The 18,664-nt window shown below is 42.1% G+C and overlaps 1 protein-coding gene across 2 annotated transcripts in view; it reads right to left on the bottom strand.

The window, feature by feature from the left end:
• Mcmbp (minichromosome maintenance complex binding protein) overlaps positions 1–18,664 on the bottom strand; it is a 39,372-nt gene that overhangs the window by 4,132 nt on the left and 16,576 nt on the right. Inside the window, exons 6-14 of one of the 2 annotated variants that reach the window (XM_020169855.2) lie at positions 18,330–18,474; positions 15,928–16,079; positions 14,480–14,580; positions 10,404–10,582; positions 9,385–9,508; positions 7,855–7,972; positions 4,961–5,126; positions 3,830–3,963; positions 2,344–2,508 (exon numbers count right to left, since the gene is read on the bottom strand). In XM_020169855.2, the coding sequence (XP_020025444.2) occupies positions 2,344–2,508; positions 3,830–3,963; positions 4,961–5,126; positions 7,855–7,972; positions 9,385–9,508; positions 10,404–10,582; positions 14,480–14,580; positions 15,928–16,079; positions 18,330–18,474 (1,284 nt within the window). The remainder of the gene's footprint in view (positions 1–2,343; positions 2,509–3,829; positions 3,964–4,960; positions 5,127–7,854; positions 7,973–9,384; positions 9,509–10,403; positions 10,583–14,479; positions 14,581–15,927; positions 16,080–18,329; positions 18,475–18,664) is intronic. The other variant, XM_020169856.2, reaches the window with a different exon arrangement.

Raw genomic sequence — 18,664 nt, 5'->3', positions numbered from 1 at the left:
GCTGTTGTAAACACCTTCAAAGAACCAAAGGGAACAACATAGCCTACTCTTATCTGCAGTTCTGCTTCTCAAGTTTTCAGCCACCTGTAGTCAACTACAGTCCAAAAATGTTAATGGAAAATTCCAGAAAGAGTTCAAAAATCTTAAACTGGGTGTTACTATGAGCTCCTGCCCTGTCCTGCCTGGAATGTGAAACAGCTTCTCTAGCTTCGCCACACTGTCCCATGGGAGTTGAGACAGAGTCCCATTCGCATCCTTGTCACAGTACACCATTGTAACTTTTCTATGTATTATAGTTTTCAGTCTTTTACTGAGCTCTGTCATAGGTATGAACACACAGGGAAAAAACATGGTAGGGCCTGGTGTACTCGGTAGGTTCAGGCATTCACTGGGGGGTGGGGGGTGGTCTTGGGATAAAGAACAGAAGGAAGTCCATGCAAAAAAGTCTTGAGACCCCATCTCAACCAATAGGTGGGCACGGTGGTACACACCTGTCTTCACAGCAACTTAGGGAAGCACAAATAGGAGGATCACAGTATAGAGCCACCCAGCCATAACAAACACAAGACCCCATCTCAAAAATACCCAACACAAAACAGGCTGGCAGTGGCTCAAGTGACAGAACACCTACCAAGCAAGCACAAGGTCTGACTTTAATTCCGAGTACAGCCAAAAATCCAAACAAAACCTAAAAAACAATGTCTCACCAAATAAAAAACATCAGTAAGAAGACAAAAATAATTTTTTAAAAGCATACAAAATTCTGGAGTTAAAAACGTAGTACATGAGAAATCAGTAGAGGGGCTCCCTCCGAGATTGGAGCAGACACAAGAAGAACCAGCAAGCTGTAGAAAGGCTGACTGAGATTACCTGGAACAGAAAGAGGAGGAGCAGGAAAAACAAACAAAGCCTCCAAGACTGCACGCCATCGTGTGACCCACATGCATACAGCAAGAGTGCCAGAGGGAGGGAAAAAAATTTAAAAAGCTTCCAAAGTTTGTTGACATCACCAAAATGTGCATTACTGTGCACTCCAAGATGCTAAACAGATTACAAGTAGGATAAATTCATAAAAATCCACATGGGGCCAGGTATAGTGGCAAACACATGTAATCCAGCCACACAGGAGGCAGAGATGGAAAGATCAAGGTTTGAGGCCAGCCCAGGTAAAAAATTAGCCTGACTCTCTCTCAAAAAAATCAGCTGAGTGTGATCATGCACATCTGTAATCCCAGCAATGTCGGGGATGTAGGTAGGAAGATCATAGTCCAAGACTGGCCTTAGGCAAAGGGGAGACTTTATCTGAAAAATAACTAAAGCAGAAAGGGCTAGAGGTATGGCTTCAGTGGTAGAGTATTTGCCTACCAAGTGCAAGGCCCTAAGTTCAAACCTCAGTTCCACCAAAAAATTAATGAAAGAAACGCACACCAAGACAGGCAGCCAGTAGGAGTCTTGGGAGATTTGCTCCTTGGATGAGGAGGGGGTACCTTTTACAAAACTAGAAGTTTTGTAAACTTCTATCCATGTGGTGTCACATGGATAGAGAACCACGAGCCAGGGACTGGGGTGCATGTCAATGGGATGTGCTTGTCTAGCATGTGTGAGTGAGGCCTGGGGTTTTGTCCCCAGCACTGCAAAAATAAAAGTAAAGAGCGAGCCCAAGAACCCTGAAAGCAGCAGGCCAGAGGCAGTGCTGAGAAAAACACTATAAATCACAATTGTGCATCCAGCAAAATCAGCCTTCAGGAGAAAATGGATGATCCCAGGTGAGGAGAAACTTTAAGAAAGTCAGATGCCCTTCGAGAAACACTGAAGTCAGCGGGTTCTTTAGGCTGACAATAAAGAATGTAGACAGCAAGGTAAACCCCATGAATAAAAAGCAGTATAGATGTCTATCTGTAACTTTTCTCCAATTAAAAGCCTACTGCATAAAGCAGTAGTTGGGAGTGCTGTGGGCGTGCGACATGTGAGGATGTCACCTGTCACAGAGCACGGAGAAGAGTGGGAGCAGAAAGGAGCAAAGTTCTTGTGCATTACTGCAATCAAATGGCCACCAGTCATAAACAGATGATGGTCAGTAAGAGGCTAATTTTAACTCTAAGGGCAGACACTTTAAAAACAAAAATACGTGTAAAATCTTGTACAAGAGGCTTCAAGGCAGAAGCTGGGGAGGCGCTCGGGGGCGGGATGCTTGCCTGGCACGCGCCAGCACCAAAGAAAAGAATCCTTACGGGAACTGAAACGGGGACACTGGAAAGTGTCGATTTCAACAGAACATGACCACAGTGGTGGGCTCCAGGAGGAAAAGGAGAGCAGACAGGTGCACAGAGCACCTCCACACACCTTGGTGACCTCGTCTGATATGCTGTAGTCCAGGAAGCGGAGCAGGGTCAGGTAGACACGGAACTTGTTCAGCACGGACGGCAGCACAGCGGTCAGGAGGCTGCTCATGTGCTCCTCCATGTTGGGTGGGATGAGCTGGGGCTGCAGGTGGACCTGGCAGTCTGCCTGAAAGAGAAAGTGCACACGGTACTTCCCACATGCTGTGCTCATTTGCGTCCTCAGAATGACGCAGCCTCTGTCAGCTCCTAAGGGAGCCAAGAGGGGAATGGGAACCAGATTTTAGTATTAATTATCATAGCTACAGTCAGGAAGGACAGCTTTTTCTTGGTTGCTTATGTTTCCCCAAGGGTTTCAGTAAGCATACAGAATGGCAGTGGAGCTCTAGAGGCAGTTAATGGCACTGTACCCCCATGCCCACAGAAGACTTACTACCAAGCCAGCTCATTCTTAAAGGCTGCCTCCCATCCTTCCTGGGTATGCACTACTACACAGAAAAACTACACACCCTTCAACACCTGGGTGTATTTTTTATCAGCCTTAGAACTAACACCTTTCCTTTGGAACTGAGGTTTGAACTGAGGGCCTTGCGCTTATTAGGGCTTTACCACTTGAACCACGCCTTTACCTCTATTTTTGCTTTAGTTTTCAGATAGCGTCTCACATTTTTGCCTTGGCTGGCCTCTAAATGTGATCCTCCTACCTATGCCTCCCAAAAAGCTGAGATTATAGATACCTACCACCATGCTTATTGGTTGAGATGGGATCTTGCTAACATTTTGCCCAAGCTGATCTCAAACCATGATCCTCCTAATCACTGCCTTCTGAAAGCTGGGATTACAGGCATACACCTCTACATCCAGTTTGAATTAACAGCTCTTGATCAGACATTCTGACAATCCAAGGATTCACCAGTAAGCATAAACTTGATTACCAAGTGACTAGGGATACTTTCAAAGGAACTCTACAGTATTTCTCACTTAAGATTGGTAGCAAACAAAGGGAAAAGGCAATAAAAACAGCTGTCTGGTGTAAATCGGGCAGTGAACTTCTACTTTTTAGGCCTAGATATGACTTCTGCTGTCAACAGCTGTGGGTATCCTCTGATTTGCTGAGCGAGGTCTTTAACACATGCCAAGTTTTTCATCTCAAAGCAGGAACAAATTATCTAGTCCCTTATTTATAATCCACAACTTCTTTCGTTTACTGTATGATGTTGGAATTGAACCCACGTCTGGAGCATGCTAGATGTGCTATACCCCCTGCTCTTTTTTTCCTTTCTTTTTTTGAGATGGGTCTTTCCATACTGCTTAGGCTAGGCTGGAATTCATGATTCTCCCACCTCATCCTCTTGAGTAGCTGAGATTTCAGGCGTGCCCCACCATGCCCAATTTCTCGAAGGGATGTATCTTGTTAATAAGCACCAACAAACAACAAACTTTAACTTTCCAAATGTAACCTCCCTCCATTGCAAGCTGACTCCTCATACCGGGAGGAGGGACCTCCCTTCCGAGGTGATGAGAACGTTGATGTTGCAAGGGAATTCCATCTGGTGGTAACTGAAGTCATAGTCCACCTTCTGCCAAGTTATCAGGTTGCTCAGGGCAGTGACATTGTGAACACCTGGAAAGGCACCAGCATCATTCAGTCATTTGATTGAAATCACCTTCACATATCAGACTGCTTACAAGAGGGGCACCAACCGATCACTAAGCTGACTGCCACTGAACTAAATGCTCCCTACACAACAAGCTTCACACTCAGAACTAGGACAGCTACCTCTTTCTGGGGCCAACACCCCCAAATCTAATGTCGCCAGACCCAAAAATGGGATCCTAGGAAGTATGATTACTCCCCAGGTGACTAGGTCACAGGACTACAGTAATACACAGCACAAGTTCTATACAGATAAGGTTGTTAGAATTCTACTCACTTTCTCCTCACCTTTGCCTGAAAAGTACCCAATCTACATTGCTTGGATCTACTCTAACACCAGCAGTGTTACCTAAATTCTCTTCATTCGAGCAACAGCTATCATACTCTGATTCCTAGGGTTTTTTGTGGCAGTACTGGGGTTTGAACGGAGGCTTTGTGCTTGCTAGGCAGGTGCTCTACCACTTGAGTCACTCTGACAGCTCTGCTTTCTTGTAATTTTATAAGCATGTTCCACAACTCCAGTTAGTTTGAATCACCTATCTATCAAGTATTTTGGTCAGATTCTCTGAAAACTGTTCAAGTTGTTCATGTGGGAGGTAGAAAGTGTGTGATAGAGCTCTGCACTTCTCCTTAGAGGGAACAGATAACTAAGGACAAAACCTCCACTTCTTTACAATACTACTTGTGCTACTGCACTACTTTCAGAATGCCAGGACAAAGCACAGGTAGTGTACTCAATTAGTTTGTAAAATACGCTTTAATCAAATACATATACCAAGCTGATGGAGTGGCTCAAATGGTAGCACACCTGCCTAGCAAGCATGAAGCCTGGAGTTCAAACCCCACTATCCTCCTCATCAAAAAAACGTGAATTTGTCTTTGCCCATAGATATCCTTCAAAAAAATAACTGCCAGATCTGGCTTTAAGCAGGAAGTCAGAAAAGGAGAAGCACCCACCACATACCTGGGGTGTCCAGTTGTCCCTGCTCCAGGAGAGTCTCGTCGATGACAAGGGAAGTGTTGTCGGGCAGCTGGAGGAGCCCACTGACCAAGCGATTGGCCGCGTAGTCTTTGTGGGGAATGAATTTCAGATGGTTCATGTTCTCGATCGTCATCTGCAGACGAAAAGACTGCAAGAAAAAGCTTTTCATGAACAAGGATCTAGGTTTCCCTGTTTTAAAAAAAAGTATGTTTGGGGTTATTAAAACACTTCGTTTTTACATAGAAAGAATGATCCTATTGGTTTGTAAGGAAGCAACTCTTAGAAGAAAGAAGGACCTGCACCCTCCATTAAAGTCTCATTCTCGGAGCTGCTTTGTTCTTCAGTACTCTCAAAGAACAATTTTTATTTTGCCAATGAAATAAATGACAGACAAGTGACAAACATAAACCAAACAGCTAGAAGCTTAACCTCTGTGACCTAACGCAAGCTAGAGGGATGGGGAAGGGAATGTCTAGTCATGGAAATGGGGAAAGGCTTAGTTTCATTCTCTGTTACACTCTTTGATTGAGAGTCACGTGTACTCATCTCACTCCACTACAGACTGAACTGCTGAATGGACTGAGAGAGGAGTGGAGTCCTCGGGCCGCCTACCCACATGCTGCAGGTCTCACCACTGGAGTCTCAGCCCCTGGAGCAGGGGCACTGGCATGCTGCAGTGCCGGCTCTATCCTGACGCCACTCTCAGGCCCTCATCTTGCTCTAGACACCCTCTCTTTGCGCTCTGGCCTGCAAAGGGGTGGAGGATGGGGAGTAAGCAGAGGCTGTCAAGGAAGAAGTGAGACATACTTCTAAAATTTAGGGGAATTTTGTATCCTGGCTCAGTGATGGAAGTGGGGTGGGCATCACAGATACAAATAAAAATCCTGAAGGAAGCAGGGCCTGTCAAAACAAAAGGTGGCACGCAGGGTGAGGTGAGGCCCTGCCACAGAAGCACAGGCAGGTCACTTGCAAATAATCCTCATGAGAGACACAAGGAGAACTCAGAGAGGTGCGCAGAAAAAGCTCACAGGGCTAGTAGACATAAACAGTGATACACGGGAATAGGACATGGCAAAAGGAAGAGTAAGCCACTGTATAGGGATGAAGAAGCTCACCATGCTGTCACCTTGAGGAGGCCCCTATCTTAGAGAAGTGTTTCGCACATAGCAACATAACCGTGTCCTTAGTGTGCACTACAGCGCCTGCCCTTACAGGTGAGTGTCTCTGGGTGCCTCTGACCCCGCCTCCTGCTCCCAGTGCTCCTGCCACCTCTCTGCCGGTGCCTAGTATATCATTCCTCAGTGCCTCTGCATAGAAGAACACCTCCACCAAGCAGCCACCAGGCTTGCTCTTGCACGCCTATCCAGTCTCTTCTGAGTATCACTCTAAGCCAGGCCTTCTTGGACCCCACTGTGTACACAGGCAGCTCTGCCCATCTAGGACTCCCTCCCCCTTCTCCAGGGCTTTATTGTCCAGCACATACTTAAAGGACATACAGTGGACTCTGATGGCCTTCCATCATAAGAGGTGGAAGTCCACCATGAAAATATAATCTTCACGAGGGCAAAGGACCTATTTCAGATATTCCTGAAAAGTGGTACAGGGCCCAGGTAATTACTAAGACACTTTAATGGGGTCCATGAGATTAAAAAAAAAAAAAATCACTTTTATTCACATTCTTTCAATATGCAAGATAAACCAATGAATTTTACTATAGCAGAAAATGAAAATTTCACTGATAGATTTTTAAATTCCAAACTAAAACTACTCTTTAAGAAAATATACTTCAGCTGGGCACCAGTGGCTCATGCCTGTAATCCTAGCTACTCGGGAGGTAACTATCCAGAGGATTGCAGTTCAAAGCCAACCCCAGTAAATAGTTCATGAGACCCTATCTCAAAAAACCCATCACAAAAACAGACCTGGCAGAGTGGCTCAAGCAGTAGAGCACTGGCCTAGCAAGCATGAGGCCCTGAGTTCAAACCCCAGTAACACACAAACACACACACAAAAGATATACTTCAATCAAAACAAAAAGATCACAGACTAAATGCAGATATAAACATGAAAACCTAGTGGCTTCCTATTGATCTGGATTAAAGAGATTTGGAAAAATGTAAAATGATGTCACATCAATATTTTTTAATTTGAGAAAGTTGCTTTTATAATACTTATGGTTCACATGCAACTGATTATTTCTCACGAATTATTCAACATGTCTTCAGTTTTAATTTTCAGTGTGGCTAATTACACAGCCCACATAAAACAGCTCCGAGTCCTGACCAGTCAGCTCAGAGGGGAGCTGCTGATCTGTCTGGCACTTGGAGGCCCCGTGAGCTGGTGAATGACCCAGCTCAACCTGTTAGGTTCCCAAACTAAGAGATCAGTATTTGCAGTCACACAAGTCATCACAACAAGTTCCCTGTTCCCAAGCTCTCGCCACACAAGAACCTGCATTCCAGATGCTCTGGCAAATGGAAGCAGCTCAACTCTCCCGACAGGAATGAGAACTGAGGCAGTGGAGGATGAGCTTCATTATCTCAGCTCACAGAGTTAAATGGCTATAATTTAGAGCTGATTTAAGATTTAAATGCACACGAAGGATACCAAGCTGAACAAATGCATCAGCAGAAAGTATAGTTTTAAGGAAGTTACTGCCATGGTGTTAATTGTTAGACTTACAGAAATTTGTGCTAAGGCGATTAACATGAAGTGTTTAGGAGACAGCACATTTTAATTACCTCACGTGGCAGGTTTAGCTTCCCCTTAACTGAGATCTATTAAAATCTCAAAGTTAAGTATTTGGGTTGAATGAAGACAATTAGATGGATTTGTTATGTGCTTAGGTTTATAATATGAATTTATATTGGTCTTACTGCTGGAACAAGATGTTGAATAATTCGATATAAGTGTTCTGTGAAGGTACTATTCCGTGGGCAACCACTCAAGTTAACTGTAAATTTTCCTAGTGGAAGGACATCTCTTCTTGTATATCTAGAAAAAAAATAAAATAAATAAAAAATAAGATACTGAAGTAATTTCTTGGCTTCCAATCAAAACGCAAATAAAAATTACCTTAATATTATCACAAAATCTAGCAGAATACCCTGGCTTGTTATTTTAGCTATCAGAACAGCAGCAGTTGAAGTACTAGCCAAGGTTTTGCTGTATATGTCCATCACGTCGGGGGCTATTCTCAGTGCTGACCTGCTTTCCATTGAATCTCCCCACATTCTGAGGTGGGTACTATTTATTATCTTTGTTTTATAGTCGAGAAGTCGGGAGACAAAGAGTTAAGTGTGGGTGGAGTAATCCTTATTCAAAATGTTTGAGACCAGAAATGGTTCAGATTTTGGAATATGTGCATAGACTTTACAGGATAAGCACCCTTAATCTGAAATCCAAAATCTGTAATGCTTCACAATCTGAAACTGAGCAGCATGTCAACATCACAAAGTTTCAGGTTTTCAGATTAGGGATGCTCAACCTGTAATATGCTCATCTAGCTAGGAGGTGACAGGGGAGTCTGGGTCTAGAGTCTGTCCTTAACTATATGTACAGCTGTCTCAGAACCCACCCAAGGGAAGATAGAGCACAAAGTGTTTACTACAGAGAAAAGCTAGGAAAACCCAACAGTTAGGGAAGCAGTTATAGTATGGTACAACTGTCTAATGAAATCACATGCAGTCATTAAAAAGTTCGTGAAGAATTATGATGGGAAAATCGGTAATATATGTTAAATGCTAAAAGCAAGATATGGACACAGATCTGTGCTTAGAGTGTAACAGACACCTGCACAGGTATACATATGTAAACAAAAGGATGGGAACAAGAACCAACACGATAAAAGATTCTCTCTCAGTGGTAAGATTACAGATAAGTTCTGCTTCCTTCTTTATGTTCTTAAACTTGTTGAAGGAGCACCTCACTTTTAAGATCAAATACAGTGAACTCACAGGGTGAGTTCTAACATCAATGTACAATGAAACATGCACATGATGTATGCCATTGACTATTTTCAGAAGCAGAGCCTTGGCATGTATAAACAGAGAACTCAGAATGCAAAAAGGGGACTGGGGATGTAGCTCAATCCCTGCCCTGCAAAAGAAGAAAAGGAGAAAAAGAAAAGAAAAAGAACACAAAAAGGATAAAATAGATCATTTTACTCATCAGTCAGGTCCTTTATCTCATTTTTGCTCTAACATTAAAGGGACACAGTCAAAATGAGAAAAGGTTAAAAAAGGAATGTGTGTGTGATTTAGTGTGGCACTTGCTCCACTGAACAACAACCCATTTGATGATGAAGGCTGATAAACTAAACCACAAAAATCACATCAGCGATCTTTCTGCTCCTTCCCACTTTCTACACCACACCAAATTCCCTGAATTCCCACCACAGCGCTTACACGGTAGAGATGAGATGTAGTATAAGGTACTCTGCAGCCAGACTGTCTCCCAAAAGGGCATGAGTGAGGAACCCAAGCAGTTCTGCTCTGACTGGAGACAACTCGGACATGAAACTCGATACAACTGCAGGAAGAAAAAGAACAGCTCAGAACACACATGCCAGCTCTCCTCCAGTGTCGCAGTGCACAGGGAGGCAGGAAGGAATCACAATTCTGGAGACAACAGGTATGAACTTAATATATTGGCCAATGAGTGACAGCAAGATTAAAACTAAGGCAGCTTGTATCCTTTTTTTTTGTGGTTCTGAGGTTTGAACTCATATGCTTTACTACCTGAGCCATGCCTCCAGCCCGTTTGTTTGTTTGTTTATTTATTGATTGATTGGATAGTACTGGGGTTTGAGCTTAGAGTGTCACACTTACAAAGCAGGTGCTCTATTACTTGAGCCACACTGCCCATGCATTTTATATATAGTTATTTTGGGGATGGGATTTTGCAAGCTATTTGCCTGGCCTGACCTTAAGCCACCATCCTCCCAATCTCAGCCTTCCAAGCAGCTAGGATTATAGGCATGAGCTACCAGCACATGCATGCTTTGGCTACTTTTGAGATAGGGTCTCACATTTATGCTCGGGCTGGACTGGACCATGATTCTTCTATTTATGCTCCCTGCATAGTTGGGATGACAGGTGCACTCTACCACGCCCAGTTTTTTTAATTGGCCAACATGGGGGGGGGCGGTTCTTGACTTTTTGCCTGAGCTGATCCTCCTGACCTCTACTTCCTGAACAGCTAGATTAGAGGCATGGGCCACCGCACCCTTTTTTTTTTGTGTGTGGGAGATGTTACCATTCCTATGAAGAGAAGTAACAGAAGAGGAAAATGGGGCAAAGACTTTACTAGAAAAACTTACCCTGATAAATGAGGGCCTGCCTTAATTCTAGAGAGTAAAAGTCACAGGCAGCTCTGGGTACCAAAAGGGTTAAGAGCCTGTGGCTCGAAAAGCTGTAGCACTTACACTTACAGGTTCTGCTCTCCTCTTTGTTAAGGCAAGCAGGTAGCAGTGGGTTGATGTGCTGCAGCTTCTGGGCTAAAATCACATGAATCCTTGGCACTAACGAAGCAGGAGGACTATGTACCCTCTGTTCCTCGGCTGTGTCTGTGCACTCCATGGGATCCAGCAATGCAGAGGCATCCCTGTGGAGACATGAGAATTGCAAAGATGTAAAAATGTACATCTCTGAACACAAACTTAGAATTTGAGCCAAGAACCTTTGCACCTGTACCTCTCCCTAGAAAACCAACCAGCAGCAATCCTTCATTCTGAAGTGTTCCATCACACACAATTTGGTTCAAGTGTCAAAGAATGGATTTCTTCTGTTCTCAAGATCAACAATGTCTCTCCTATCACTGAGGTAATGGCACACAGGATGCCATTCATGGGCTGTCTCAGCACACAGATACACATTGGGTTTTGTTCGAGTGTGGTGCTGGAAGCCAGAGCCTCGTACATGCTAAGCAAGTCTTCTACCACTGACCCATGGTCCCCGTCCGTTACGTTAACTGGTGTATTTCTCAAAAGCCACTGGCCACTATTATTCAGCCTGTGGAGAATCACTCATCTCCATCTGGCTGTCTTCCCTAAATTTTATTCGTACGTGATACCTCCCTTGAATAGTAAGGGGACAAGTGATTTACACAGTGTGACTTTTTCAAGTTTGTGAAGTAAACGAGCACATGGTGGATTTACTGTTGAGATGACTGAAACAAATGGCTTCAAATGTGTAAAGGCTTCAACTTACACAGCCCACACTGCATAGCGCACAGCATTAAACTCATCAAAATCTCACAACGACCCTTACTTACAACGAGTAAAAGCAAACGACATCACAGAACCACTATGTGGACAAATGAGGATCCCCACCCTTCCACCTGCCCCAGTCTGTCTCCTCACCTCAAAACTGAGTGGCTCAGAAGGGAAGTAACTAAACTAAGGAGTCATTACTGACAGAAATGGATGGAACAAGCGATTTTAGGGACTGCTACTAAGAGACTGTTAAGTGTATTTAAAGTTGCTTAAAATTTGTTTTGCAACATTTTTAGTAGGAAAAATGTAAGTTCTTCCTATGCAAAAGCCATATTCACATCCCGTATTCAACAACAGAATTCTGCAACGTAGGGGGAATATCAGACCTCTTCTATGGCAATCTCAAAACAAAAGAAAAAAGAATGAGGAAGATCTTGATATCCAAAGATCTTTTGGATAAAATATACCTGTATCTATTTATTTTTGCAAAAACGAAATACAGAAAAGACTAACCAGAAACTAGGGCGACAGCTCCCTGGTGCAGCTGAATGGGACTAGGAGACCAGGAATGAGATGAGCAATGACACTTCCGAGTCATTTTCTGTATAAATTTGTCAACAACATAAATGTTTCATATACTTAAAAAAAAATCCCAAACAAAAAGGATGGGGAAGAACTCTGAAGTGAAACATAATCAGATACAAACTTTTGTGAGATGAATAAAGGACTCACACTGAGGGGGAGAAGTTGCCTGAGCAACTTTGGAACATAGCATTCTGAGTGCATAGCCTCATTCTAAAATCAAAGAAGGGCTGGTGGAGTGGCTCAAGTGATAGAGCGCCTATCTAGCAAGCATGAAGCCCTGACTTTAAACCCCAGTACTGCAAAAAAGAAAAAAACAATAGAAATAAATATTGAAGTTTAATCACTAGGCTATTTTTCTGTGGTGGCATGAGTTACCAATTCTGATTTTCCCTTCTGCGTATTGTAGAGCTGAGCATCCCTGAGGAGGATGGGAGCAATTTTCTTTTTGTAGAAAGTGCAAAGTTATAAATGTGGAAAGGAAAACAATGAGAACTACACAGGTCATGCTGAACCTTTGGTTCACATAGTGTGAAATCATGTTTACTGGCTTGTGTTTTCTGAGACGGGGTCTTGCTTTGTAGCCCAGGCTGGCCTCAAATTCTCAAACTTCCTGCCTGTTTCCCAATGCTGGGATTACAGGCATGTACCACCATTCCTGGGCTAATTTAGGGTTTTTCATAAGACTTAGAAACACTAGGGTAGGACTTAAGTGGTAGAGCATTTGCTGAGTACATATATGTGTGCTATAGTTTGGCTCTTGAGTAGCTCCCAAATGCCATGTGTCAGAGGCTTGGTTCTCAACTACTACTTGTGGGAGGCAAACTGCAAGAGTTAGGGGCTAGTGGGAGGTCACTGGGGGGTATACCATGAAGGGGATTGTGGGAACTTGAGCTCTTCCTCTCTATCTTTCACACCATAGCCATGAGGTGAGTGGGTTTGTTCTGCCACTCATTCTCCACCATGATGTGTTGCCTCACCACAGGCCCAAACAATGGGGCCAATGAACAGACTCAGACCTCCAAAACCGTGAGCCAAAAAATTCCTATTTTTTGACAGTACTGGGGGGTTGAACTCAGGACCTCACACTTTAACACTCTTACCACTTAAGCCACACTGCCAGCCTTTTTGCTTTGATTATTTTTGAGACAGGATTTCACTGTATGACAAGGCTGGTTTGGACCACAATTCTCTCTGTGTGTGTGTGTGTGTGTGTGTTATCTTATAAACTTTCTGCCTGGGTTGACCTTGAACCCATCTTCCCAATCTCTGCTTCTCAAGTAGCTAGGACTACAGCCTTGAGCCACCATGCCCAGCCCTCTTTTCTTGCAGTGCTCTCAGGTATCTGCTATGGTTACATAAAGTTGATTAATACAATGTGTGTATATGGACCTTGTTCTGTCTGAAGAGCCTAAAAATAAAGCCAACCTAACATCATTTAGCATATGGACCACCAATCTTAATTTTTAAATATTTTCCTTAAAAAAAAAAAAAAAAAAAAAAAAAGGCTGCTATTCGGACTGGGATATGGAAAGTGTAATAGCTTAATGTGCCAGAAAATAAGTGGCAAGGATAAGATCATCTTGAAAAGGACCCAGACCTGCTTAGAGTGCCTCCCACTAGCCAAATCTGAGAAAATTTGAGTCTTAAAACATCTTCTCTCACATTTTCGCTAATGACAAAGAGAAATAGTAATGGTATAGGAGAGATGCTTGGTGGGTACCACCTATCTCCTGTTACAATGCCCTGAGGATGCACCATTTATAACCTGAGTCTAATGAGGAAGGATTAGATATCCACAAACCAAGAGGCACTCTGGTTTCAGGTGTAGCTCAAGTGGTAAAGCACCTTCTGTGCAAGTGTGAAGCCCTGAATTCAAACCCTGTCTCACCAAACAACAGTAACAAAGGCATTCCACTGGTTCATACTCTTCACAAGTGTCAAGGCTGTCTGCTCTCAGTCATGTGAAGAGGGCCAAGTGTAAACAAGGAAGCGGGCCTCACTAGACACATCTGCTGGTGCCTTCACCTTGGACTTCCCAGCAAAACTAAGAACTTTCTATTGTTTTAAATAAGTTTTTTTAAATAAAACAATAGAAACTTTCTATTGTTTTAAATAAAACAATACGAGAGACCATATGGATTCTGTACTGAAAGGTAGGATGCAGGGGGACCATGCAAGAAAGAATATAATTAAGACAATTAGTGAACTTAGAATGGTTTGTAGCTTAGCATGTCATACATAATGAGAAATTTCCTAATTTTGGTATTTGTGCTCTGGTTACAATCTCTTTGCTCTTGGGAAACCCTGACTCAAGTATTTACGGACAAAAGGACTGGACACCCGCACATTTTCAAATGTTTCTGAAAAATGTGTACATGGCCCAAACATGGTGGTACTTGCTTGCCTCTAATAGCAGCACTCAGGAGGCTGAGGCAAGAGGACTGAGAGTTCGAGACCAAGCCTGGGCTACATTGACCCAACCTCAAAAAAAAAAAAAAAAAAAGAAAAAAGAAAAGAAGAAATACACAGATGTGCACATTAATAGACAGCAGAAATGAATGACAAAGCACACAGGGTATGAGTGGTGACAACACTGGCAAATTTGGAGAAAGGGGAAAAGGGAGTTAAACTGTACAACTATGCTGCCACTTTTCTGGAAGTATGACATTAAATCAAAGTAAAAAAAGAGCAAACAGACTCACCTTTCATCATTATTCAGTATACTCAGCACAGGATCCACAGATAGCACACCATATAACTCAAGAACATCATTTACTTTGAAGCAATCCCAATCTTCATATACCTAACAAGCAGTGACAGAAGATCAGATTAGACCTAAATGATATTAAAAGCCTAAAAAATTAGCCTTAAAGTTACAGTCACATCTTCGAATTGTAGATCAAGAAATGGACATTTAAGTAACTCCTTTATTTCATAAATGGACCAAGAGAGGTCTTAGTCATTCTGCTAATCAACAAATTAAGTCAAAAACTGAAACACAGGACACCTGACTGCAGATCAACATCTGCTTGTAACCTACTTTCCTACTTCGAGAAAAAGGCTCTCCCAAAGGCTGGCAGTCAATTAAAAATTAAAATTGCATTATCTCAAAACCTATCAACCACACTGAGGAGGAAAAACAAATGGAAAATACTAGAATCACTTAATTTTAGGCTTCTTCATAAACTAATTAACACTAGGAGATCAACTAAACTTACAATGGTCAAACTCTGAAAACTGTGACAGGACAGGCTTTAGTGACTATAAAGCACATGACTGTCGAGACATGGTGGAAGCACAGGAGAAGCGATGGTAATTCGACGCCCCATTTAGTGACTGAGGTACCATTTAAGTTAGAACTACTAAGAATAAGAATGCAAAGGGTTGGTGATCAGGGTCTCATAATGTAGCTGAGGCTGGCCTCGAACTCACAATTCTCTTGCCTCAGCCTCCCAAGTGCTGGGATTACAAGTGTGTGCCACCACACCCAACTTGTATTTTATTTTAAATACAAGTGAGAAATGGACCTTGCTAAGAGTAGGAAAAAGTAAAATACTATAAACTTAGAAATGATGTTAGGAAGAAAGCAGAGAAGAATTAAAAAGTTGTTCCACTTCTATGAAATACTCACTTCTTTAAGAAATAAAGAGGGTCACAACCCAATCCTTGGAACTTGTGAATATATTACCTTATATACAAAGGGGATTTGCAGGTCTGATTAAGGTTCTTGAGATCACAATCTTATCCTGGATTATCAGAGTGTACCCAATATAATCACATAGGTCCATAAAAGGGGAACCTATCCCTTTCCTGGATACTCAGATGGAGATGCGACTATGAAAAAATGGTCAGACAGATGCAATGTGGCTGGTCTTGAGGATGGAGGAGGAGCCATAAGCCAAGGAATGAATGCAAGAGCCTCCAGAAGCCAGATAAAGGGAAAAAAAAGGCAAACTTCCCCCCAGATTCTCCCTCAGAGCCTCCAGAAAAGAGGCTGACTGAAAGCCGTAAAATAACAAGTTTTTATTCCATCTAAATTTGTAGTGATTTGCTATAGCAACAAAGAAACTAATATAAATGCCAGGAGTTTTCCATTTCAGCTCCTGAGACAACATATCCATCAATGCCAGGCCACAAAAGGTTTTATTACCTTCACAAGGCAAGCAGGGCCCTTCTCTCCTGGAAGTGGAAAGTTCAGGTCAAAAGGAGAAGAGAGGTTTAAGGAGTTCAACTGTTGCCCAGTGGAAGCTTCCGTTTCCAAACGTTTTGGCTCTCCACACCACTGAAAGCCACTGACACTCCCTAAATTCAAAGGACAGCATTGCATTTAGTCATTTCTTTTGATTTTTGGTATTGGGGTTTGAACTCAGACCTCACGCTCACTAGGCAGGCACTCTACGGCCTGAGCCACTCTATCAGTCCTGCACTTAAAGAGATTTCTGAGGCCTCCTGGAGTAAAAGAACATTCCAAAAGTTCTTAAATTTGATTATGTTTCTGCACTTGAAAAGTTCAGATTGTTACTTTATAATCACACACTAACGAACACTTACGCTTGACCTACAAGAGAACACAGATAAATATGGATCCAAACTTTTAGTTCTTTTCCTACTATAAAATGGCAACAAATTACTGCCATCAGATCTCATGCAAGTACCTTAAAAGTTAATATTCTGCACGATTATTGTGACATTTTCACCTAAGGAATACATACTTTGCCAACAACAAAATACCATAGTAGAATGTACCTTTTTCCTACTTTCAAAAGGAGCAAATGATACAAGCAGCAACTTGGATGGGTCTCAGGGGAATTATGCTACATGAAAAAGGCCATTCCTGGAAAGTTATACAATGTATGATTCCATTTATGTAATGTACTTGTAATGACAAAATTATAGAGGTAAAGAACAGATTAGTGGTTGCCAGGAGTTAGGGACTTGGTGGGGGTTTGGTGGTCATTAAAGGGTAACAGGAGAAATCCTGTAACGAAATACAGGTGGATAGATTTTACCAATGTCATCTCCTGCAATTACATAAGATGTCACCATTAAGGGAGCATGAGATCTGCCTGTATTATTTCTTACAACAGTATGACTCCATATTTATCTCAAAGAATTTAAAAATACGGATAGCCTAAAAACCAACAAGTTTAACTCTACATAAATACTGTGCTCAAATGCATACTAAGTCCTGCTGTCTATGACATTCAAACGCTTAAATGATAAAATCGCTGTTATTTCCTGGATTCAAATTCATCACTGGTTAGAATGCAATATTCATCTCAAAAAAAAAAAAAAAAAAAAAAGAAAGGCTACTGCATTTGTAACCTGTTAGCCATAAAACGTTCCAGTTTCAAAAACACTAAACTATGCCTCAGAATTAAGGCAATCCAGCAGCATACGTGAATACAGAATTAACATGTGGTTCAACAAAATCCATTAGCGACTCTCTCCCTACCTGAAGGTTAAGTTTGCACTTAACCCAATCTGGCAGACAGTGACTCACCAGACTGATGGGTCTCACCTTTTGATTGTCCCTTTGACTAGAAGGGACATATGGAAGAGAAACAGAGACAAACTTATCTATCTGCTATAATGAAGAATTCACTGCTCATACAGGTGTAAATGAAGCCAATAAATTTTGAAATTCTCTTATGTGCTTAGAAAACTTCAACTTTTGGTCTCCAGGCTTTCATGAAAATTAGCTATATTTTAAGAAATAAAGCAGTGCAAACTCATCTAGTAAACCATAATTGCAGGTTTTTCCTTTGACAGTGTTAGTCTTACAAAATTAAATGAACGTTCCATGATTACAAAAAGAAAATGAGGAAGGATGTCTTCAAACATAATTTAGTCACTTTTAGCCAGGTGCTGGTGGCTCATGCCTGTAATCTTAGCTACTCAGGAGGTAGAGATCAGGAGATCGCAGTTTGAAGCCAGCTTGGGCACATAGTCTGCAAGACCCTATCTCAAAAAAACTCCTTGCAAAAAAAAGGGGGTAGGGGCCTAATTGAGTGGCTCAAAATGTAGGCCCTGAGTTCAAACCCCAGTACTAAAGAAAAATAAAATATATATATATATATATTTACATATAGTTAAATCACTTTTAGTGTAAAGTACTAGGCTTCCACATTACTTATAAAGCTGAGATAAAAATAAACTGAACAGACTTTCCAGCTAACTACTTGACACTCTAAGAACATACACGAAAGCAGTCACTTTTCAGTAAGTGATGCCTAAATTGGTGAGTTACAAAGCAGAGTCTGATCAAAAAGCACTTTTTGTAAAAACTCTCAAAACTATCTACAATTCTTTTTATGTTACTTGTCATTTGCAGTGCTGGGGATGGAACCCAGAGCCTTGTGCCTGCTGAGCAAGCACTCTATCACTGAGTGACACCCCCGTACCCCAAACTAGAATTCTGATAAGACCAAGTAAAAGTTAGGCTATCACATTACCAGCTCCTATATCTGGAACTGTATCATACGACATAAACTCTGAAAATGCATGTCTTGTAGGAAAGCAGAGGTCTGCAGGAAGCCTGCTGCATACTACCTGCTTGCCTGGCACCTGGGTGCTGGTCTTTCTGTTTATTGGGCTGGAGATCCATATCTTCATCATCTTCATAACTCCTCTTGTGACGACTGGGAGTATAGGACGTGGAAGGACTGACTCGGGCTTGATTTGCATTGACATAGGCGTGAAATAAAAGGTTAAGAAAACACTACCATGAACAAACGAATATCCTAAGTAATGCTAATTATGTGGCTAATAAAAAATTATTAGTTTGGCAATTCAATTAAAATGAAAAAGTATTTTTAAAAGGAGGCTGAACTTCAGTTTTGGTCAGGTAAGGAAGAGGACTCATCCTTATGCCCTGAACCCTGGCT

This window comes from Castor canadensis, chromosome 7, assembly GCF_047511655.1.
Source record: "Castor canadensis chromosome 7, mCasCan1.hap1v2, whole genome shotgun sequence".
NCBI classification, from domain to species: Eukaryota; Metazoa; Chordata; class Mammalia; order Rodentia; family Castoridae; genus Castor; species Castor canadensis.
This window is presented reverse-complemented; position numbering and strand designations above follow the sequence as displayed.